Genomic DNA, 23,744 nt, shown 5'->3' on the forward strand with positions numbered 1-23,744 from the left:
ACATCAAACTGCTCACAATCTTATATTTTGGTAGTGTAAAGGCAAAGGGGTATATCTGTCTCAGACCAAATTTTACAGGAGAGCAAAAACAAACTTGTGAAATTAAATAACTCATTTGTTTTATGTATTTTTATATGTACATATCTTAAGAAAACTAAATAAGTATTGCAACTACAGCTATATCCTTTTTCCAGATTATGGAATACACTATTTTAGACATTTTGCGGAACAAACTTAGAAAATGAAAAATTTTACAGATATACCTTTCCCTTTACATTACTGATTTCAATTTCCCAACAAAGCTTATTTTCCTAGTTGTAGTAATCAGCCCACGATGTGTTATGTGCCACCAATATTTGCGGCATATGATGAGACCATTCCATACTCAAAATCATCCACCAGCTCGGGTTAAAAATTATGTTACAGAGAGACATCACACACTTAAATGTAGATCGTAAGATGATTACAATGGACAATTGCATCCTCCATTGCATCTGTTTTTTTTTTATTGTGACTTTTTTCTTCGCATTTTTCACTATTCAGTAAGTTAATACATATTTATCTAGCAGCTTTGATTTTGTTGAGGGCTCCCATTATATTGCACATTGTGTTTTTTATGCCGGTATGCTCATTAATTTACTTTATAACATATTACAAGACAACATGAGATGCCCGAATTGCCAAAGATGTACCCAGATATCTCAATACATGAAGAAGAAGACGAGAGAACATGGAAGTCGGGGCATGCGACCTGTCATAAGTTATGACGTAATATCCGCAATTCTGATTCATTATTAAATACATTAATTTTTAAAACTTCACATGTTCCATGAGACAATGAACAAACTACAAACGAGTTCAAAGCATCATCTGTTGATTCTGAATTCTTGCAAAGTAATAATCTGAAACCTTTATTTGTGAATGAGATTCTTTTAAGAAAGTTATTTTACATACTAGAACAAATAAAATGTATATTTTTTATACTTACTCTGAGCAGGATTATTCAGACAGATATCAATAGTTTGAAGAATATGCTCCATTTTAAGCCAGAAATCATTAAAATCTTAGTCTCGACATGTGATTGGGTTGAATTGGCTTAATCTGTTCTGCGGGCATCTCACGTAACATCATACTGTCCAAATTGAAGCAATTCGTCCCAATAATTAAGTATTAAAAACACATTTCTTTTCCTATTTGTAGACATACATGACAAGATGTATTTTTTTTTGTATTTTAGAGCCTAAATATACCAGATCTCTCACTTGCACTTATGCGCCTTCTGAGCAGGTCATTAATAATACTAATAAGTTGCACAAGTGGGAGTGAGACGTCTATACAATATTTTTCAATTCCATTATGATTTGCTTTGACAAAATAACCGTAGTAATTTTTTTTATAGGAACTGAGAAAGAAAAAGTTTTAGAATAATTTGATGCATCTTCATCAAAACACGAACAGTTTTTTCAAGAAACACTTGAAATCATATTGACATATATTCATTGTCAGTCTGGGTGACCAAGAACATTGTGTTTTCCGGACTGATCACCTGTAATTTTTGAACATTCACAGACGCTCTCAGATTCGTGGACTTACTTCTTCACTCAAGTTTACTAGTCCCCCACAAACTTTACTCTCCATATCTTAATGCCTTCCCATGTATCAAGTTTCATTACCAGTCCCCGCATTTCACTTCAAGTTACCAGAGTTCACTCAGAATTTCACTACCAGTTACCACGTTTCACTCAGAATTTCACTACCAGTTACCACATTTCACTCGTAATTTCACCCCCACAATTCACTCCAATTTGATTACTAGTTCCCGCAAGTTCCTCAGAGGGCAGTGGAGCATCACGAGGCGGGGTGTCCTGCCAGTAGGCGGGGGGCTCCCAGAGCCCCGGGGGCAGGGGCTAGGCGGGTGCGGGCTCCTGCTGCTCGCGCAGCTGCCGGCGCCGCTGCTTGCTCCACAGCTCGTGGCAGTCCTGCCACGTCGGCAAGTCGGGACCCGGCATCCTGCGGAGACAGAGTTGGGAATGAGTCCCAAGTGCATAGCGCTACGTTCCATACTAAAGAACGCTACATACATTTTTGTAAGGTATTCGAATAACACGACTGTAGTGTTCAATACACGGTAGTAAAATTCCCTGATGAGATCTATAGGTGTGACAATGAAGTACGAGTATTTGATTGTCCGCAATACTTTGCGTGAGCAAACTTGTGAAAATTCCGATTTCTGTTAAATTCCTAATTTCAAACAAGGAATATAGCCCATAAAGATTATTATTGTTGCGTGTTGTCACTTGACAACTTCGAAGTATTGGTGTAATGCGCGTGTCAACTGCGGATAGAATGATAAATACTATAAAGAATTCCAGAAATGTGTCAGGATAGAGATCGGACCAGATTGTCGGCCTCCGTAGTCATCGGTTAGCGTGTTTGTCTACCAACAATAAACTTCTACAATATGTATTTTATTTATTGTTTCGGCATTTACTTTGTGGTAAGACATGATGAAATTTAAAAGAATAATATAAAGTTTATATTTAGACCTGAAGAAGCTTCTCAAATAAGTCGTTAAAATAAAATAAATTTAATTCAAGTGGTAAAAAACTAGTGTTTTCTTTTAAATTTTAACTTCAACAATATTCAAATGGACTTGCAGACCAATCTTTTCTGATAAGTGATAGTTGTCTCATATTTATTAGTAGCAAGTAGTGAAAAGGGTACTCACTGTTGCGGGTTGACGTTCTTGAGCCAGGCGGACTTGAGGGCGTCCTCGGCGGTGACGCGGCGCTCGGGGTCCAGCTCCAGCATGCGGTCCAGAAGGTCCAGGGCGGGCGCCGGCATGAAGGAGAAGTCGTCGCGCAGGCGGCGCCGGTGCAGCTTCTTGGGCTTCAGCGCGTTCCACAGCGGCAGCTTGATCACCGCCGGCCACACCGCCGGCGCCGGCGTGCCGCACACGCGCGAGATCATCTCCAGCTGCATCATCTCCACCGAGGCCTGCGGACAGAGTCGCGCGTCAATACTCCCCCACACTCCCGTATACTGCACTCACCGACATACCTCACCCTAGGAGAGAGCAGTCAGAGCCATACCTGGAACAGGGGGTGCTTGAGGAAGAGCTCCCCCAGGATGCAGCCGCAGCTCCACACGTCGATGGCGGGCCCGTACCTCTCCTCGCCCAGCAGCAGCTCAGGCGGCCGGTACCATAAAGTGATCACCTGAACAAAACAAAAATCAAACAGCCATAATTATATTAACACATTCTTTTTGTGCGGTTTTTTCATCAACCTCGACCCTAATTATACTCAGATGGTCCTCTGCCCGATCCTCAGTATACTAATCACAAGTAACCGCAAACACGATTCCCGTCTGTACAATGTTTTTTGGATACCTCGCACTCCACCAAAAGTAAGCATATAGACCGCTTATGTAAAGGACGCTTTTAGGCGTTGATGATGAGTTAACTCACATGGTCACTCGTACAATATTCAAACGGTGTACCTAGCAGACCACAAGGCGATTACACAAAGGCGAGGTGATCAGTCCTTTACCAGAAATTCGACACGGGAACTTGTGCAAGGTGCAGTAAAGAGGATGTAAGCAAACTACCATAGTAAAAGGTTACTACTACATATATTAGAACAAATATAATTTATAATTTGTCATTGTTGTCATTAATAAATCACCTATAAGTAGAAATTTCATAATTCAAAGATTTCATTTTATTTTGAGGTGTACCAAAAAGTATCTAATGCGAATTCAATTAGTGCAAGGGAGACAGACATCTATGTTTATACATACTTGAAAATTCTACGAGCTTACTGTTATATATATGATATATAACTGAAAATATGAAGGAATGTTAAAGAATACATATACGTATATTCACAATTATGATAAAAAAAACTCCTAATTGGAGATAATCCAGAGTTGTGAAGTGTGAAGATTTTGGACACACTCAAAATGTTAATATAATTATAGCATTTAGTTGTGTACATGAATCTTTATGAACATTGAAGTTGAGAGTAGAATAGTTATTGTAGAGTAAGGAACGGTGACGGTACCTTGTTGGTGTAGGGGCGCTGGCGATCCTCGGCATTGTAGAGGCGCGCGAGCCCGAAGTCGGCGAGCTTCACCTCGCCGCGGTTGTTCATGAGGATGTTGCTGCACTTGATGTCGCGGTGCAGGAAGTTCTTCTTGTGGCAGTAGTTGAGCCCGTCCAGCAGCTGCTTCATGATGCTGGCGTTGTGCGCCTCGTTGAAGTCCACCATCTTGGACTCCAGCAGCCCCATGAGGTCGTGGTCCATGTACTCGAACACCAGGTAGAAGGAGCCCTTGTCCTGCAACGGGCGCTCCCTTTAGTATCAGGCCAGTATACTTCATATACAGTTCTTCTAACCCTTATCCGCACCTAACTGTGCATAAGGCACTGCATTGTATTGACGCAGTGTTATCTTAATCGTTACTTACATGACGGCACTCTTGCGCTTCAGGGTAATATTAAATAAATATTAGAGTGTAAAATCACTAATATTTATTTTCACTCCTCCCTGGGAATCGAACCCGGGACCACCAGTACGGTAGCTAAACACGCTAACCATTGCACTACGGAGGCCGACAGTACTAACCGTATATAAACGGGTCTACCAAACAATAAAATGACTCGACTGCAATCAGTGTTAAACGCAGCAGCGAGACTGATTTTTGGAATTTCTAAATTCAGTCACATCACCCCACTACTTCACAAACTCCACTGGTTACGCTTTCCCGAAAGGGTTGAGTATAAACTCTGCCGATTCATGTATGGGAAAGAGAGGGAGAGGAAGATCCCCACACGATGGACCGATCAAATTAAGGCAGCAGCAGGCACCTCGGTGGTTGGAGCACTACGTGCAGCGCAGTCAAGGGATAACTGGAGAAGAGTCATTGCTTCTGCAAGGGTCACAACCCTCAGCAATGAGGAATAAGAGGAGAAGAAAGAATTCATGTATCAATACACAATATGGCTCCAGAGTATCATAAAGAGCTATTGAAAGCTGTCCCACCGCATGCCCAGATCTGATACAGAAGCATCTAGGCTTCCTGACAGATCTGCTCTTGCTAAGCAAATTTTTTTTTGAACTAAGTTGCGAAATTTATTGAAAATGTGAAACAACATAAAATTGTATCCCGATTTTACTATGAATTTACATTTAAAAGCTTTCAATATACCTGTCACTGCCAATCTAAATAATACAAGGCTGTAAATCCGTCACCAAATTTTCTAGAAGTTCCCCAGTGCGAACATGTGAAGTATCATAAAGAGCTGTGTATTCCAGACGAATTGGTCGATTGACGTCTCACGCTTCGATCGGCTACAACAACTGCAATGGGCAAAGTGATCTTACCAGCTCGCCAACCAGCGCACTAAATTTGGCGAACGTGCCTTTGCTGTTGCGGGACCGATGGCGTGGGATGCTCTTCCACCAATGGTTAGAAATAGCGAGAGATAATCTTAAGAAAAAACTAAAAACACATTTGTTTGCTAAATCATTTCCACCATAATATTTTCCCCGATTCATTCACAGTGAAGCGCCCTTGAGGTAGTATTTTACAAAAATGGCGCTATATAAGTTATCCAAATTTATTATTATTATTGTTTCTTCCAAATGGGTTTATCCACAGGTTTATTATTTTATATTCCACCCAATTTCAATATTGGTAACACAACCTAGGCAACGAATGGACATTGTCTTATCACTAAGAATATTGAAAATTAAGTAATTTTGCATGTGTCATAAAAAATAGTGTATTTTTTAATGATATATTTGATAACATAATATTAATGTTTAGAAATTAAGATTATGTAAGTCATAAAGGTATTGGAGAAGAACAAAGAGACGCAGTTCATTAAGCTTTAAATGTTACAAATATTGTCCCCACCACATGCAACGCCTTTAAATTCCTATATAAGGGGTGGAGGACCAATATTTTCATGCTCAGATTAAATAATATTCAAAACGTGTATGCGCCGCGCTCGCTCTGTTTTTATATTGGTGTCGCTTTGTTCTTCTCGCCTTAATAAGTTTTGTAATTACCTAATTGTGTCCCTATGTCCCTAAATTTGTGATTTTTTTATAAATAAACAGTTATCTTCATTTGCGCGGTTCCGTCTTCCTCATCATGAGTGTTCCAGTTCCGTTAGCAGTAACAATTATTATTATGCGGTACTAACACATGCGGTGCAGTATGGGGAATGGCACTCACCTTCCTGAAGTCGAGGGCGTCCTGCTTGTCGGTGACGATCTCGCGCAGGTTGACGATGTTGGTGTGGTTGAGCTGGCGCAGGATCTTGATCTCGCGCACGGCCGTGATGGGGAAGCCCTCCTTCTCGTGCTCCAGACGCACCTTCTTGAGCGCCACCAGCTGCCCCGCGCGCCGGTCCCGCGCCTTGTACACCTGCCCGTACGTGCCCTCGCCTATCTGCGCTATCACCTGCACACACCGCAACCCACACTCCCTTTATCCACACTCCACAACAACAGACGAAATGCTCCGGTCAGTCTCCACCATAAGAGCGGACATATTTATATGGGATATATACTACACCTATACTTCACCCTAACTTGGGTGAAGGAATAAGGAAGAATGGTGAGTTTTTGGGTTATATATCCAAAATAAAACAAGGTTTTTTTTTTTGTTGGATTGAATTCTACGTTTATTTATGTATATCTTAATACGTGACACGTTTCGTCTTCTTAGGATATTATCAAACAGAGTGTTTGATAATGTCCTAAGAAGACGAAACTATTAAGTATTAAGATATACATAAATAAATGTAGAATTCAATCCAACAAAAAAACCTTGTTTTATTTTGGATATATTACCCAACAATTCAATATGGAATTGTACCAACTGTCTGTAGTTACAATAAATAAGAACGGTGAGGCCAGTCGGGGTTATATACGCTAGTAGGAACTAGCTTGCTCACGATAGAAACGTGTAACTATTGTGTACATGCATTCAAGGATATTATGCATTTCAATATTATTTTCCAATAAAAAATACCAGCATAATAGTTAATTAGAAACAATTTGTCAAAAAATGTAAATTTTCAGTGCGGTTTGCAAGAGGGAAAAACCAGGTTTACAGGGTATTTTTATTTTAAATAGGAAAAAGATTTATACAATTTTCTCAAATCAAAAGGTGGATAGAGCGCTGCATAATATCAAATGAGTAATAAACAAATTTGAATTCTAAATGTCCATTTCTTAAGATAACTTTTAAACTGTGAACCGAAGGAGCTGTAAAAATCCCACCCTGACTTAAATCTCCTTAATATGTACATAATCAAAAGATCTGTCTTTAACCGGTTAACTGCCAAGAGCTTACGACGCATAATTTTCTGTGAACGGATCGCCACTCATACAAAAATTACGTCTTAAGACGCGCCGTTTTAAATGGGCTTTTACTAAAGAAAATCAATTATTTAAAATGTACAAATATATTGAACGCATAGTGACATCTATTTAGAATATTTTTGCATACTTAGAATTGAAACAGAATTTGTTTTTACCACATTAAACGGTTAATTATTAAAGAAAGCTTTGTCGTCGGAACAACTAATGGCGCTCAGGGTTGTCCAATAATCCCCGAGTTGCCGTCACTTTCGAATCTGATGACAGTGATTTTAGTGTTGATTCTGATGATTTTATTTTTTTTTAAATCAAAGTGTATGTGTGTGTGTATACTTTTAATATTAAACTAACATAAACAATTACTTCTGACATATAATTTAGTTTTCATATTTTCTATGACAAATTTTGTGACAACCCTGCACCATGACCAATTAATTTTATGATTATGGATAAATGACTGAACGACTGGCGCGCTCTTCATTTATTTGGCAAGTTTGATAAATAAACGTTAATACACTTTTAATAACAACATGTTTAGAAGGTTTTATTTTTGTGGTAAAATTCGCGGCGTGCTGGGTACCGCCATACATGTACCTGCTGGCAGTTAACCAGTTAATATGGCAGTCGGATCATTGGACAGTTGAGAGTTAGTGGGTTACCTCGAACACGTCGACGCATCTCTCCCCCCAGTCGCGGCCCTGGTTGGGGGCGGAGCGGGAGCCCCGGCGGCGCAGGATGCGGGGGCGGCGCAGGCGCGGGGCCGCGGGGGCCGGGGGGGGCGCAGGGGCCGCCCGGGGGGGCGTGGAGCAGTCCTCCTCCTCTGCGCTCAGCTCCTCCGAACCGGGGATTACTGAAAAACAACGAGAGTAAAACCAATTTGTTTTTATGCAGTACGATCCACTTTTGGGGTCCAAGATTATAATTTTACGATGAAGACCTTGGGAGAACAAAAGAGGTGTCGGAAGACCCCAAAAGAGATGGCATAGTTGCTGTGGGGGGTAGAAACTGACTGCAAGCAGCAACCGACCGGAGGAAATGGAAATTTCATGTTTTTTTCTTTCTTAGATTGACATATCACACTGATTTCAAGAACGTCATAAATCAAAAATTGACAATTTTCAGTTGTGGTGATATCCCAGCAAAAGCGGCATATTTTAAACTTAATATTTACCCGCTACAGGGCAGAAAGTGTTGTTTTTGCATTTTGAAGAAATGGTATTGTTTAATTATTTTTATAAATATCCTTAATATTTTTCAAATGGAGAAAAAACCTTCAGGTTTTACCCAACGAGATCTATTGCACAGTAAAAAGTTCAATAAGTGGCTAGTAATTTATTTTGAATACATTGTATTATATTTTTAAACTTTAAAAACGTTCTCCTGAAAAATCTAGTTTTTTTATTTATGAAGTTCTTGAAAGGAGTGAGCGATATGTAAAATTAATTTAATTTGTTATACATCTGTGATACAATATGAGTGTGCCAAGTGTCGGGGGGGTGGCAGCTCACCTGGGGGCATGGGCAGGGTCATGATGCCGGAGCGGCGCGGCTGGGGGGGCGGCGGGGGCGGCGTGGGAGGCGAGCTGAGCGGGCTGGCGGCGCCGTGCGGGCTGCCGGCGCCCGGGGGCAGGGGCAGCGCGGAGATGCGCGGCCGGCCGGCGGCCCCGCTCAGCGCCGCCGTGCGGCTGCGGTACACGCCCTCCACCACGCTCCCGCCCACCTGGGGACAGACAAAACCAGACTACAATTAGAATATTTATGAAAACTAGCCTATCGGCGCTTATTTTAATATGGAGTTGTACAAATAATACACCAAATCTATATAAATAAAACTAGCCTATATTAGCAGAGAACAGAACAATCTTTCCACCATGGGCCTATAAAATACCAGGTCAGATAGAGTATGGACCCACGTTTGGGGCGTAGTGATTATTTATCAAATATTTCCACAAATTTAGCAAATTTTTATTAAAAAATTAAACCTATTGTTTTCGGCTTTACAATTTTTACAAGTTTTTAATAGTACATAATATATTAATGAAATAAAATATGGTAATAAAACACTCTTTTTTACCATTCATCGTTCAATCTATCATGCATATCATGGTAAAAGTATGAAAACACCATTTTGCGATGCTTTTTAAATATTATAATTTTCATCAGTCAACATTAAGTTTATGTTAATTAAAATTAAATGTAAAACATACATGTGAGCATGCATAAAAACAGGTAAATAGTCTTAGGGGAGAATGAAGTTATGGACAAAACCCGGATTAGTACTAAAACTTTAGACTGAACTAACATTGCCCCAATCGGAGTAAGCAAACATAAATCTTATTAATCAGCAAACATGCATCAATACCATTTTAACGCTTATTCAATCGTCTTTTGACCCCTCTATCCGCACTTAAGTGGCACCTTATTGGATTAACAACTTGATTGTGATTATTCATATTATTCGTATAACTCCAGATTCATTGTTGTGTGTGTGATACAATATGATGGTCATATGTTTATAATAATTACAGTGATAAATTATTTGAAGGTGTTGGAATAAACATGAATATTTGATGCATTGGAATTTTACTTTGTAGAATTTTATTATTCATTATTACAAGTTAAAATACACATTGTATGATTCTACTGGATTTATCTATTTTTAAGACAACTGTTTTGCCTTGAGAGTTTGACAGTTTGATAATGCCCCCAGAAAACAATACATCTCACAAAAAAATATTAAATTTACAAATTATTATTAGTATTACAAATTGTGTTTTCACTATAGTTTTTAGAAGAAAATGAATATTGTGCAAACTTTTGAGATATATTCAGATGGGAACGACAGAGAAGGTTCTGGAACGAATTTATCCAGAATAACAAAACCAAGAGCCGTGAGTACGACCAGGGACTGTGTCTCCCGAGCAAGTGGACCTCCAGGATGACCTTCCAAAAGCTGGAAAGACGGCCGGTCATGAGAGTAAAACGATGATCCAGGGACCACATCGGGCCAATAGGCATAAAAAAAGAACAAGAATATTGGAATAATGTGAACCACATTGATTGATTTATTTATTGACAAAATAAATTAGAGGGAACAGAATTGTCAAGTGGAACACATTTAATTGCAGACCATTAATTCAATTGAGCAGTTATTAATGGTAAATTATTATTACTGGGTATAAAGTGGTATGACTTCGTCAGGAATGACGATGTGAGGAGAAGAACTCAACAGCCCCTGATACTGAAGTCCTAAAGAGGAGAAGGTGGACATAGTTGGAACATGTCCTTAGAATGCCACCTGAGAGCATCAACCCCTCGTGTCTCTTCTTCCAACCCCGAAGATTCCGGCACCCCGGAAGGCCGCTGACGACCATTCACCTACTATACTCAGCGGAACTTCGAGACGCCGGACTGCCCTAGGAGGAAGCCAAGGAGATGGAAAACAGAGTGACTTGGAGACGTCTTGTGTTGGCCATATACTCCACCTAGGGAGCGAACATGGAAAGAAGGAGAAGAAGAAATTATTATTTGCTTTGGACACGTTGCGCGTGGCAGCGAGGATAGCCAGGGACGACTAGTTATGATTGGTAGCCTGGAGGGGAAGAAAGAGAGAGAAAATCCCCCATGAAATTAAGGCAGCAGCAGGCACCTCAGTGCTTGGAGCGATACTAGCAGCGCAGTCAAGGGATAACTGGAGAAGAGTCACAACCCTCAGTGATGAGGAACAAGACGGACGGGTAGGGCGGGGGAGCAATACCTTGATGATGGGCGGGATGGGCGTCCCCTTGGAGGAGTGGTGCGCGGGCGTGACGGTGATGGCAGCAGCGCCCCGGCTGAGCCCGTTGCCGTCGCGGATGAAGGAGTCGCTCTGGTGCATGCGGAAGGGCAGCGCGGGCGGCTGCAGCGGGCCCGGCATGGGGATGTCCAGCAGCTCGACGCGCGGCGAGCCCCCGCCGCCGCTCGGCACCGAGTTGCTCTCCCAGTTGTCCAGCGGCGTCTGCTGCTGCTCCTCCTCCACCTTCTGCTCCAGGATCTCCTTCAGTTTCTGCCCAAACAAAGCGAGCTCCTTTCAGTCAACATGCCCCAATTACATCCAACTAAGCCCCTTTCGTATTTGCATATCCGATTCTGTTTATTGAACTTCTTGTACAGAATGGGTAAATGGGCGGGCTAATTAGTAAGAAACATGGTCTTCTATATATATTATATTAAACCATATCCGCTTCATAGGTGGAGCATATGGAGTCCAAAAACTGTCTCCAGGCTTTTCTGTCAGCTGCCAGCTCCCTTGCATCCTCCCAAGTCAGATCCGCGTCCCGAAGTTCTGACGAGAACTGCCGACAAATTGTCAGCAGTGGTTGTCCTGGGCGGCGCGAACCTGATGCCTTGTAAAAGAGGCAAGCTTGATTAAGGCTCTCAGGAGGCATGCGGAGTACATGGCCAAGCCAACTAGCTTCTAAGCCAATCGTCTTCTAGCTGAACAAAAGTTTACTAGTTAGAAACAGGTGCGTACCCTATTTGAAATCAGTGGGCAGATAGTGCTTGCACTCATGATAGATGCATAGAATCTGCAGGATGAATGTTTTAATAATAATACTGTACATTGATGATTACTGCAAATGATGAAAGCAAAGAAGGTATAGGGCGTAGGATCAAGGGAGGATTTGAGGGGGGAGAGGGTGAGGATCTGAGGAAAGGTGATAAGATGAATAGTAATATGTAGTTAGACTGAGACTGAGAAGATGCATTTTTCACGTGGTTCAGTAACCTCATTGCACTGCAGTGTGTCAGCCCAACAGTATAGGAATTATGATATTATAATCTTTTGATGTAATAACGTTTTTTTTAAAAATTCATATGACACACTGTTAAAGAATAACGAGAAATATTTTTACACAAAAAGTTATATAATATGAAAAATTTTTTGTTTCAAAAATTGAAATTGTAACTAGAAGTGAGAAAATATAGGCGGATTAATAAATTAACCCTCTACGGGAACCAAGACTAATAATATAATAATTAAGAAGATGAAGATGAAGAAATTTTAAAAATATTGAAAAATTCATCCTTCATGAAACCAAAACTGCAAATAAAAATCAGGAACAGCTAAATGTTTTAAATGAACCTAAAACAAGGTAAAAAACTAACTAACTAACTAACCATCACGCCGCTTCTCCGCAGGGGTAGGCAGAGAGAGTAGAACGCCACACCACTCTGTCTTTGCAAACATTCTTCGCCTCTTCCACGTTCATGCATTTCCTCATTCATACCCGACGACTATTACGACTCCTAACCTGACTTTCAAGTATTTGGCATACCTGATCGTGACAAGTTTTTCTCGGTCTTCCTCTGCTCCTTTTTCCAATTACATTCGCCTCATAAATTTGTTTTACCGTTTTTCCTCACTCATTCGTTCCACATGTCCAAACCATCTCAACACACTATTTTATCGATAATGCTTATCTCAGCTTTGCATTCCTTCCTTATTTCACTATTCGAACATCTATCGTACATCGTTTTGCCGCACATTCTTCTGATGGAGATTGCATTTCACAAGGTATAATACATTACTACTTAATTGATATAATGAACAAAATAATCTATCTAAAATAATAAATAAGGAAGGAAAATACATACCTTTATAAAATTTATTAACTTTGTTTTCACCACTTTTTTTATTAATACAATTAAACCTACCGGTTTCAACAATACTTTGTCTTCATCAGGGTTTATTTTAAATCAAAAACATTAAAAACCTTAAAATACTTCTACCAAAAACTTCCACACACTCCATAAAAATCCTAAATTATTAATAATCACTTTAGGATTTTTATGGAGTGTGTGGAAGTTTTTGGTGAAAGTATTTTAATATTTTTGGTTTAAAATAAACCCCGATGATGACAATGTATTGTTGAAACCGGTAGGTTGAATTGTATTAATAAAAAAGTGGTGAAAACAAAGTTAATTAATTTTATAAAGATATTATAAAATGTACCACAAAGTATCTGCGGAAAACATTCAAGAAAATACATACCTATAAATTAACAAAAATAATTGTGACTGAAAAAATTATAAAATAAAATTTTAAAATTCAATAATAATTTGTTCTGAAAACAAAACCAAAATAGTAACATAACACAAGACACATCAAATATTAATATGTATAAAGTGTAGAATTAGAGGTGAGTAGCCAGAACACAACACAACCACACGTAAAGCATGTGCCACAAATTAGGGTACGAGTCAACATATTGGGCCATGTTATTTGCAAGCGGCGGCGGGGAAGGGGGGAAGGGGCGGTTAGCGGGTTTTACCTTTTCTCTCTTGTGCTTGTCCTTGACCAGCTCCGCAAACAGACTGGTGTCGCTTATCTTCTCCCGCAGGTCGATCTTGCGCTGCAGCACGATGGACGGGCTGACGGAGTTGCGGACGCTTCTGGAAGTGCTGCAACCAAAACGGCTACAGTTAAAGCAAATGAAAAGAAGAAAAATGACATCTTCACTGCCATTAATTGAAAAAATCATTTTGGCATGATTGCTAGACTTTTTCAAGGTCTTGAAATCTTTGAGTGGTACCTTCAGATCAGTACATCCCGCAGGATCTATAAAATAACTGGGAACAGTAGGGAAAACCTCCGTTTTTATTTTAAATGATGAATAGAGAAATACAAGACAACAAAACACAATTCTTTTTTTTATATTCTAAAAGCATTATTAAATTTGTGGTATGGTAATTTAACACTCTTCTTATCATTTACCATTTACCTAGTGTAATACCGCTCAAAAACTCCATTTCACGGCTACTGGTTTCGGCCTATAGGTAAGTCTATAGTTGACTTGATGAGGGAATGGTTATTTCGAAACTGGCAGTCAAGAAATAGAGTTAAGCGAATGATAAATGATAAGGAGGGTTTCTTTAATTGATTCGGCAGTCACTTTGTGGTAAAATCTATACATTTTTAATTAATGTTTTACTTAGTAAATACCACTATTTCTTAAAATCTACTGACACGTGTTTCGATGCATTCCGCATACGGTGTTTGAAAATGATGCGGAATGCATCGAAACACGTGTCACAGTACATTTTAAGAAATAGTGGTATTTTCTAAGTAAAACATTAATTAAAAATAGATAAGGAGGGTGTTAAAACATAATTCGACTTTGCATTATCTAAAATTGAGGATTTAAAACCCCTTCAAAAATGAAAGAAGGAATGAATAAAAAAAATAAAAGAAAATGTCTCCAACCAGTAAAGCACTATTTATCACATTCTGTTTTCATTTAAAAAATACAATCTCGGAACCACTAATACTATTTTTTTTTTTACATATTATTTATTCGCAAATAACATCCATTTTCATTTAAGTAACCATCGTCTTCTTCATTATTACTTTATTTACCAACGAATTGAAAGACTCACCTTAAAAACCAAGCAAATTTGTACATATAGCAAAAAATACACCCAATTAAAAAATATGTACATTCATAATTTCTGTACCAATCCTTCGATTATTATGACATTTATTTTATTAACTAATAGTTAAAATTTTAAGTCGATGTAGTGATGTACATAATTGTGAGGATTATTTCCAGTACGTGGGGTAGAAAAACTGACTTATCTGTGTTTGGTCGTTTGCAGTTGGCAATGAAAAGCCAACTAGTCCGGTTTTGGTAGTCAATGTGTTAAGTTACTAACCTGTTTCTGGGTGGGGAGGGGGAGACGTAGCGGGGGCGGTGCCGCGGGGGGCTGTGCGGGGAGGGGTGGCGGTGGTGGCGCGAGTGCGACCGCTTGCCGAGGGAGCGCCGCCTCTTGGTGCCGCTCCGGCTGGCCGACCGGAGCGCCAACTCGTTCTCCACCATCTTCATGTGCTCACTTCTGCAATAACGACGTGTGTGATAAGTCACCAATCAAGAACAGCTCACCTCTATACACCTTATATCTAGTTATAAACAGTTAGTCACGCTACTGTCGATCAGTCGTTTATTGTGTGTACAAAGTCTTAGGGCGCTTGTACACTACACGGAATTTTACTGTCCAGCAGTCCGGTTAGCATGAAAAAACAGATAATTGGCTTGTGCACTTGTCCCTCTTTCTCTGGGTCACGGTGTGCGTGAACTCGATCACGCTAAACTGTCGTAGTCGCTTTTATTTGAAGAAAAACGGACTACCGGACAGTAAAATTCCGTGTAGTGCCCTTAAGGTTGAATTTATTAAGGTTTAGTTCCTTATCGAATACTGATTTAAATAACTGTTAATTCGTAAGTTGTACTTAGATTTGTATGTACATTCACCATATATGAAGTAGTATTTGACAAAAATGGCGCTATATAAATTATCCAAATTTATTATTATTATACTATATATTTTTTTTCAGATTAACGGGTGAAAACCAAAGGCGTTCAAGGGATAAACGGTCAAAAAGGCATAACAATATAGTGTTTTTCATTAATTGATAAGTCACTTTGCGGTATCCTTTGCATCTTAATGGTAAACCATTATGATGCAATAATTCATCAATATATAAATTGATAGGCTTTAGAGGGGTGCCCTACCGTGTGGAGTGTCGGGTGGAGTGCCGGACCTTGTCCTTGTCTCGCTGCGAGCGGTGGCGCCGGTGCTCCGCCCCGTGGTGCTCCCGCTCCAGCGCGTGGTGCTCCCCCCGGCGCCTCCGGACGGGGCTGAACGACTGTTGCGGAGAATCTGTGCCAAACCATCGCATCCCATTATACTCTACAGGCTAACAATAACTTATTGAGATGGCGTTTATTTTGTGTTCAGGACCTTAGTAAATGACAATATATTCATAAGGACAATATGTCGCTCACTCCTTTCAAGAACGTCATAAATCAAAAAACTTGATTTTTCAGGAGATTGTTTCTAATGTTTAAAAATATAATATAATGTATTAAATAGATTTATATTATCCACTGACACTTCGTGATGGAATTGCATTTTTAATTTATTATTAGATTAAAACCAATATTTTTAGCTTTTCCACTTTTTTATTTGACCAGCAACCGGGTTTCGTCGTTACCGACATCATCAGACTGGTGAGAGGCTATACAAATTGTTATGTTATATATAAAAGAAGGCAGGAGTTGATAACCATGATTTGATATAATTTTATGAGAAATTCTCATAAAATTATATCAAATCATGGTTATCAACTCCTGCCTTCTTTTATATATAACATAACAATTTGTATAGCCTCTCACCAGTCTGATGATGTCGGTAACGGCGAAACCCGGTCGCTGGTCAAATAAAAAAGTGGAAAAGCTAAAAATATTGGTTTTAATCTAATAATAAATTAATGTATTAAAATAAATACCGAGTCACTTATTGAACTTTTTACTGTGCAACAGATCTTTTTAGGTAAAACCTGAAGGTTTTTTTCTCCATTTGAAAAATAATTAATATACATATTTAAAAAAATAATTAAACAATATATTTTCTGCAAAATGCAAAAACAAGATTTTCTGCCCAGTAGCGGGTAAATATTAAGTTTAAAAATATGCCTCTTTTGCTGGGATATAGTACATTTTCTGAGCATTCCGAAAACATGCACAACTGAAAATTGATGATTCTTGAAAGGAGTGAGCGATGTATGATAATTAAGTGCATTTTTAAATCAATAAATTCCTTTATTGAATTAGATCAGTTTACATTTGATACATTTTAACGGGTTCTCTGCCTTAAGCACGTTTACGCACTCTCTAATGTCGTACTTGCAAGGCCGGCCATACAAATATTTTATATGGCCGGCCTGGAGACCACACAAGTTTGTTAGGGATATCTTTAGCTTATTTAGCAATAAGCCCGCCAATGTACTTATTTATTTTCTGTACATAAAGTTTAAATAAATATAGATATTAAAGATATTAGTAGGTAATGGAATACTAATACTGGAATAATCTGAAAGGAAGCTGGTGGAAAGTCATATAAGAAGAAGGAGCAATCCATATTCAATAAGAGTTGACAAAGATTAATGTAACATAGTACGTATTTGCGACATGTTGCAAGACAAGACCCACATGATGAGCCCCTAAAATAATTAAGATTAAGACCTTGAAAGAGTAAGAGAGGCGTCGGAAGACCTTGTGGTGCATGCCTCGTTCGGCCGTGACAAACTATAGACGGGCGTGCAATTGTGAACAGCATGACGTCACCATGCCTTTAAAAGTAGTGACGACGCAAGGTAGATCCTCTTTCGTCCCAAGCCACCGGAGCGAGCTGACCTACCTTCAGTTGCCCATTTACCGCGCATAAAATTTGTAACTTTAACTAATTTGTGTGAATATAAACATAGTACTAGAATCTATAATCTTTAAGTTATTCGTAAGCATAATCTTGGTGAAAATAAATGTGAATCATTCAAGTAAGTTTAACGATTTATTCTTTCATCTATTAATAAAAATGCAACTTCTGAGGAGATAATGGAGACGTGGATGCACGTAATCAGTGCAAAACGCACACTTCCCCACATCGGGTAAATACACGCTTCCACAACCTCAAAAAAGATGGTTCAACGACATAGCCACTGTGGGGAAAAAATGGAAGGATACGGAAAAGGCCTGTATCCAACAGTGAAACACAGAAGGCTAAAGAAGACACACGACTATAGGTACTTAAATGTCATGTCGATAATAAATAACTTCAAATAAAATTTATGTGGAAAAAACTATATAGTTGTTATTTTATATTGAAGAAGTATGTATTACCGTGTATGGCGATGGGCGAAGGACTCCTGTAGTAGTCCTGGGGGCCCGAGGAGCCCGTGTAGATGACCTCGGGATCCGACTCCACGGGCAGGGGCTCGTAGCGCCCGTGCGGGGGCTGCTGGGGCGTGTGCGGCGACATCGGGGTCAGCCGTCTCCTGAACACACACTTAACCGTCAGCCCACTGCAACCACACGGGATCGTGTCAGCGGACACAAGTCCATTCATTACTCAGCTACGGTCCCCGTCAAATGGCTATTACTTCAACCGAGTACTGAGAATCGATAAATTGACTGGCATACTTTTTAAAAGTGCGGCCGTCAATATACAGACAATGACGCCATTGTATTTTGGTGGTCAAGCTGGAAGGTTGTGTCGCTGTACGCATTTCTTAAGTTCCAATTTATCAATAATATTCGCAAATTTAAAAAAAAAAATGTAGAAATAGATATTTTTTGTAAAAACCTCTTGTTTTTTAACCACTTAACAGTCGGATTTTGGCAAGAAAATTGGTCGGTGCAGGAAATCATCACTAAACAACTCGAAACAGGACTACCTGAACACTGCTCGGATTAGTCAATCAAAACAAATACATAAACTGGCAACTGGTTAATGGACCATTTTAGCAAAAAAATATTCAGTAATTTTAGCATACATATAAGAAAAATCTTAGCACTAAAACATATTAAAATACCAAAGCTATTCCATAGTAGAGAGGAGGTAGAGTATATTTTTAATGGTTAAAAAAATATAGTCAACACATTTGGCTACCACGCTGGAGGTCCCCGGTTCGATTCCCGGGGGGTCAAAATAAATGTGATTTTTCACTCAAATATTTACTTAATATTACCCTGGACTGGTATCTAAAGCGCAGGGCTGATCACCTTTCCAGCATATATTTAATATTCAAGATAATGCTGCTTCTATATAATGCCATGCCCTATGTACATTGAGTGCAGATAGGGTGAGAAATGAAAAAGTAATGAAATAATCGCTTCATAGCAACTTTTAACCAAAGAATTTATTTATTTATAAAAAGCTTTTCAACGCCATATATTAAAAATTGTCAATTTTCAGTTGTGCATGTTTTCGTAATGCCCAGATAATGTACTATATCCCAGCAAAAGCGGCATATTTTTAATTTAATATTTACTCGCTACAGGGCAGAAAGTGTTGTTTTGCATTTTGAAGAAAAGGTATTGTTTAATTATTTTTTTAAATATACTAAATATTTTTCAAATGGAGAAAAAACATTCAGGTTTTATCTAAAAAAAATCTGTTGCACAGTAAAAAGTTCAATAAGTGACTTGAAATTTATTTTTAATACATTTTATTATATTTTTAAACTTTAAAAACTATCTGAAAAATCAAGTTTTTTGATATATGACGTTCTTGAAAGAAGTGAGCGATATGTAATAATATATTGCAAAATCATTCATATTATTAGAATATGTGATGTTTTTGAAAATATGTATGCGTGTATTTGGACCGTTGACCGACCCAATGATCTATTTAGTAAGATATAATACTGACTCATTACATAGTAGATAGTGTATGCAATTATCTATTAAATGCTTGAATGTTTTGATGATCTTTATCAATACTGTAATATATAATATTAGAAATATATTTCTGAAAATAATACCATGATCTATTTTAAAATAGAGACATTTTACTCAAAGTACAATTATAATAAAATTTAATTTAATATATAAGATGGACAAAAACACAGGGAATTTTACCGTCCGGCACTTTTCAACGATGATAAGCTTGCATTGGCTTGTGCTTTTATCCATCTTTCTTCGGATCGGTGCTCTTGATCAGTGCGTGAACACGTTGCGCGTAAATTCGATCACGCTAAACTGTCGTAGTTGCTTTTATTTTTCAAAACCGGACTGCCGGACGGTAAAATTCCGGGTAGTGCACAAGCCCCCTTAGAGGTGTTTTTATGAATATTATTGTTTTGATTTGAACATTTAAAGTAACATTTAAAATATCCAATATTATAAGTGTCTCAATTTGAGATTTAAATATCTATTGTTTATGTATGAAAGAAGATGGAAGTCTGAGCATCCCAGGGCTTACATCACTCAAGCCAGCCAAATGTCTGGTCGTTAGCCCTGGGATGCTCAAATTCCATCTTCTTTCATATATAAATGATAGATGTTTCATCTCAAATTGAGGCACTAATAATGTGATATATTATCTGTAGGGTGAATAAAGAATGGCACCCATGTCATGCCTGCAAATATGCCAACCTTCTTTGACGAGATCGTAAAATATGCATGGGAAAATGGTAGTCGTAACATCATGAAAAAAAGTATGTGAAAAGACTATTAGATATATTGCTCACTCCTTTCAAGAACGTCATAAATCAAAAAACTTGATTTTTCAGGGGAGCGTTTTTAAAGTTTAAAAATATAACACAATGTTTTAAAAATAAATATCAAGCCACTTATTGAACTTTTTACAGTGCAACAGATCTTTTTAGGTAAAACCTGAATGTTTTTTCTCCATTTGAAAAATATTTAGTATATTTAAAAAATAATTAAACAATACCTTTTCTTCAAAATGCAAAAACAACTCTTTCTGCCCTGTAGCGGGTATATTAAGTTAAAAATATGCCGCTTTTGCTGGGATATACTACATTTTCTGGGCATTCCGAAAATATGCACAACTGAAAATGGACGATTTTTTATTTATGACGTTCTTGAAAGGAGCGAGCGATATATTTATATATATTTATGAAAAATATATGACAGATATGCAAAAGAAATACATATGTATTATTTGCAGTGTATCGATAATGTCAATCAAGTTTTTAATGATAATTATTCGCTCAATACAGTGGGATGTACTTTTCCAAACTTGATAAAGCATTTAATAAATAATGTCTTATCTTATGACACATTTTTTGTTGAATTGTACGCGCACATATGTAAATAGTTACATATCACAAACAAATGGCCCCTGACCTCATATAACCATTTAGTGCATATAATATCAACAACAGATTCTTAGAAACAGGATTTATATGTTAATTGGCAAATAACAGTTGGCGCCACCACTTTTTATAGGTTGGCCCTCTGGGAATTTATTGATTGGCCCCTCGGAGCTTTCATAATTTTGAGATTTAGTTTATAATTTTTTTTTTCATTTGTCAATCATTCAACCCACGATACCTCATTGAACGTACATAATACGTGCGCAGAATAAGAATACTTGCTGGATAAAACTAACCCATATTGCATACGCGTCGGCAAAAAACTAACATTATTCCACACCATATTGCGTACACTTTAGGCATATAAACACCCTTGGGGCACCCTTTAAAGGTGGAAACTGACCGGAGCATTTCGTCGTAATGTAACACGTTACGATGCGAGCATTCAGGCAGTCAGTACACCAAGCCGAGCACTTCATCCATAGTTTCGGATGCTCGATGATGCTCGATGATGCTCGCCGCGAGCGATGTTACGACGAAATGCTCTGGTCAGTCTCCACCTTAAGATATTTTTTACATATGTTACATAAAACATCGAGGAACTACAGTTTTACTGCCGTTTCTGCATTATTTATTTTGTTATCATTAATCATTAAAAATTAAAGATTGTTACATGTTACACCATATTAGGTTTATCTCGCAATCAGCATCCGGACTGGTCCCAGCAACAATGCAACATCAAACTGATGCAGCCCTACCTAGAATGATGCTCATTACAGACTATTGGGTAAACGTGTCACCTAGAGTTTAAATTAACTTAACTTGGGCAATGTCATTTCTACACTATTTTGGTTTGATCGAACAAACCTCAAGTCGAACGTTTAACTAAATTCCACGACATCGCAGTAAGGCTCGGCTTAGCGCTCGGTTACCTAGCATCTTGCAACAAACTACTGAGAGCTCACCTGGGCTGCGGAGAGTGCAGCGGGGGCGTGCGCGGCGGCGAGTAGGTGTTGCGGCTGATGTCGCTGGCGTTGGTGAGGCGGCGCGGGGGCGCGGGCGCGGCGCGCGGCGGCGGCGTGCTGGGCGACACGGGCGAGCAGGAGCCGCCGTTGCGCGCCGCGGGCGACAGCGGCTTCTCCCAGTCGCTGAGCGGCACGGGCTCGTAGGCGGCGCGCGAGGCCCGCGAGGCGCGCGAGGCGGGCGAGGCGGGCGACACGCTCACCAGGCTGGCCGAGCGCCGCTTGGCCTTGCGCCGCCGCTTCTTCTTGTCCTTGCGGCGCCGCCGGCGCTGGCGGTCCTCTGCGGAGGGAGAGCGGGGCGTGAGCGCGGCGGGCGGCGGCGCGGCGCGCCCGCGCGGCCCGGCGGCGCGGCTCGGCGCGGCGCGACGCGAGTCGCCCTCGCTGTGGATCTCGCCGGCCTCGGAGGCCGACAGGTCCTCGCTGCTCACGTCCGAGTACTCCACCAGCCGCCCCGCCGGGCCGCCGCTACTGCGGAGGTCGCAACTACCGCTGTCCGCGCGCGAGCGGTGCTTCTTCCTGCTCCGCTTGTGGTGGCGCCCGTGCTTGCGCTCCTTGCGCTCCTTCCTCTCCATGGCTGCGATGGCCCGCGACGCCGCTCTCAGCAGCTCGGCCGCCTCCGCATCGCTCGCCTCGCCTGCAACACACCCGTCGTCCCATTATTACTCTCTCCCCTCGAACCGTCTCCTCGGCGTATAACGTAACAGTATAACAAATAATAATCCAACACATAAACATTGCTCACGACTCTCGGACATGTGAAAGAATAGCGGAAATCTGACAGACAGTCTTTCTCGTGCGATACTGCGAGAACTTTAGACCGCTTCTCATTTATGATAACGTAAAGAACTTCCATTATACGCCCAAACCACTAACTTCATACGTCACTTCGCTCTTGATGACAAGCGTAAAAGCGAACTGTAATCGAAAGGAACAACAATAAACACATGCAGTTATAGTAAAATTAGTAAATAAAAAAGGTTTTGGATCAAAATAAGGAAAAAATCGGGATTACCAGGTAAGAATTTCAAGGGAATTTTGCGGAAAAGCGGGGGAACATAGATTTCAATACGCGCTAGGGCACTGTAATTAGTAAACAATAAATAAAAAGCACTCACCTGATGAATTCCTGTATTTTAATCGTGATTCGTGGCGCCTCGAAACAAATAATTTACAAAGTCCGATGTATCGGGCGCCCCAATATTTTGATGGGCTATCTCATTCGTAACGGCATCTAAAGCCGAATTTCTCATTTGATAGGGCTCTCCAGGGTAAAAGGAAGCATTAGTATTATTATGTAGCATGGATGTGTCATATTTTATTTGATATTTTCGGATTAAATTCGATCCTCTGTCCTAGGATAATCATTTATGTCAGCCATTTGCTTTTTCATATTCATAGACAATAGAAAATTTCTTGATATTGAATAGAGATGGGCGTTTTGCAATCGATACTTACACGATCGCCTTTATATATGTATTGAAGTATTTTTTTGAACTAACATAATTATTTTAAATTTATTTATTTATTTATTTAGATTTATTATTTTAAAACTCGTTCCTAAACTAAAGGGTATCTAGTATCCGTAGTACACACTTTTTAGTTTGCATGTAAATATGAGAAGAAAAGAACTAATGTGCACTGCAGAATCATCTACTACTTTTTTAAA

At 39.5% G+C, this 23,744-nt stretch overlaps 1 protein-coding gene across 5 annotated transcripts; it reads right to left on the bottom strand.

Annotated features, from left to right (window-relative positions):
• Positions 1-497: 497 nt before the first annotated feature.
• On the bottom strand, positions 498-23,327 carry Cdk12 (Cyclin-dependent kinase 12). 5 transcript variants are annotated; one of them, XM_088262822.1, is made up of 15 exons: positions 23,194-23,327; positions 22,566-22,712; positions 22,022-22,358; positions 18,115-18,269; positions 15,949-16,096; positions 15,092-15,271; positions 13,711-13,840; positions 11,154-11,441; positions 8,906-9,116; positions 8,057-8,247; positions 6,247-6,474; positions 4,065-4,340; positions 3,093-3,218; positions 2,729-2,997; positions 498-2,010 (listed from the first exon to the last, which is right to left on the bottom strand). In XM_088262822.1, the coding sequence occupies exons 2-15, from the start codon at positions 22,648-22,650 to the stop codon at positions 1,908-1,910; spliced, it is 2,727 nt and encodes a 908-aa protein (XP_088118948.1). In that variant the 5' UTR covers positions 22,651-22,712; positions 23,194-23,327; the 3' UTR covers positions 498-1,907. The 5 variants fall into 5 exon arrangements, with proteins under 5 accessions (XP_088118948.1, XP_088118947.1, XP_088118946.1 ...); XM_088262821.1 differs by having other exon boundaries at positions 13,711-13,855; positions 18,115-18,296; XM_088262820.1 differs by lacking the exon at positions 23,194-23,327 and adding an exon at positions 22,821-22,963 and having other exon boundaries at positions 13,711-13,855.
• Between the last annotated feature and the right edge of the window lie 417 nt (positions 23,328-23,744).

Source organism: Brachycentrus maculatus, unplaced genomic scaffold (genome assembly GCF_059751285.1).
Source record: "Brachycentrus maculatus isolate JH-2025_06_01 unplaced genomic scaffold, ASM5975128v1 h1tg000190l, whole genome shotgun sequence".
Classification (NCBI taxonomy): domain Eukaryota; kingdom Metazoa; phylum Arthropoda; class Insecta; order Trichoptera; family Brachycentridae; genus Brachycentrus; species Brachycentrus maculatus.

Coding starts and splice junctions, on each gene's coding strand:
- Cdk12 (XM_088262818.1), bottom strand. Junction 11,442..13,710: donor ACAAGCACAAGAGAGAAAAG/GTAAAACCCGCT, acceptor TTGTTTGGGCAG/AAACTGAAGGAGATCCTGGA. Junction 3,219..4,064: donor AGCGCCCCTACACCAACAAG/GTACCGTCACCG, acceptor TGTTTTGTTCAG/GTGATCACTTTATGGTACCG.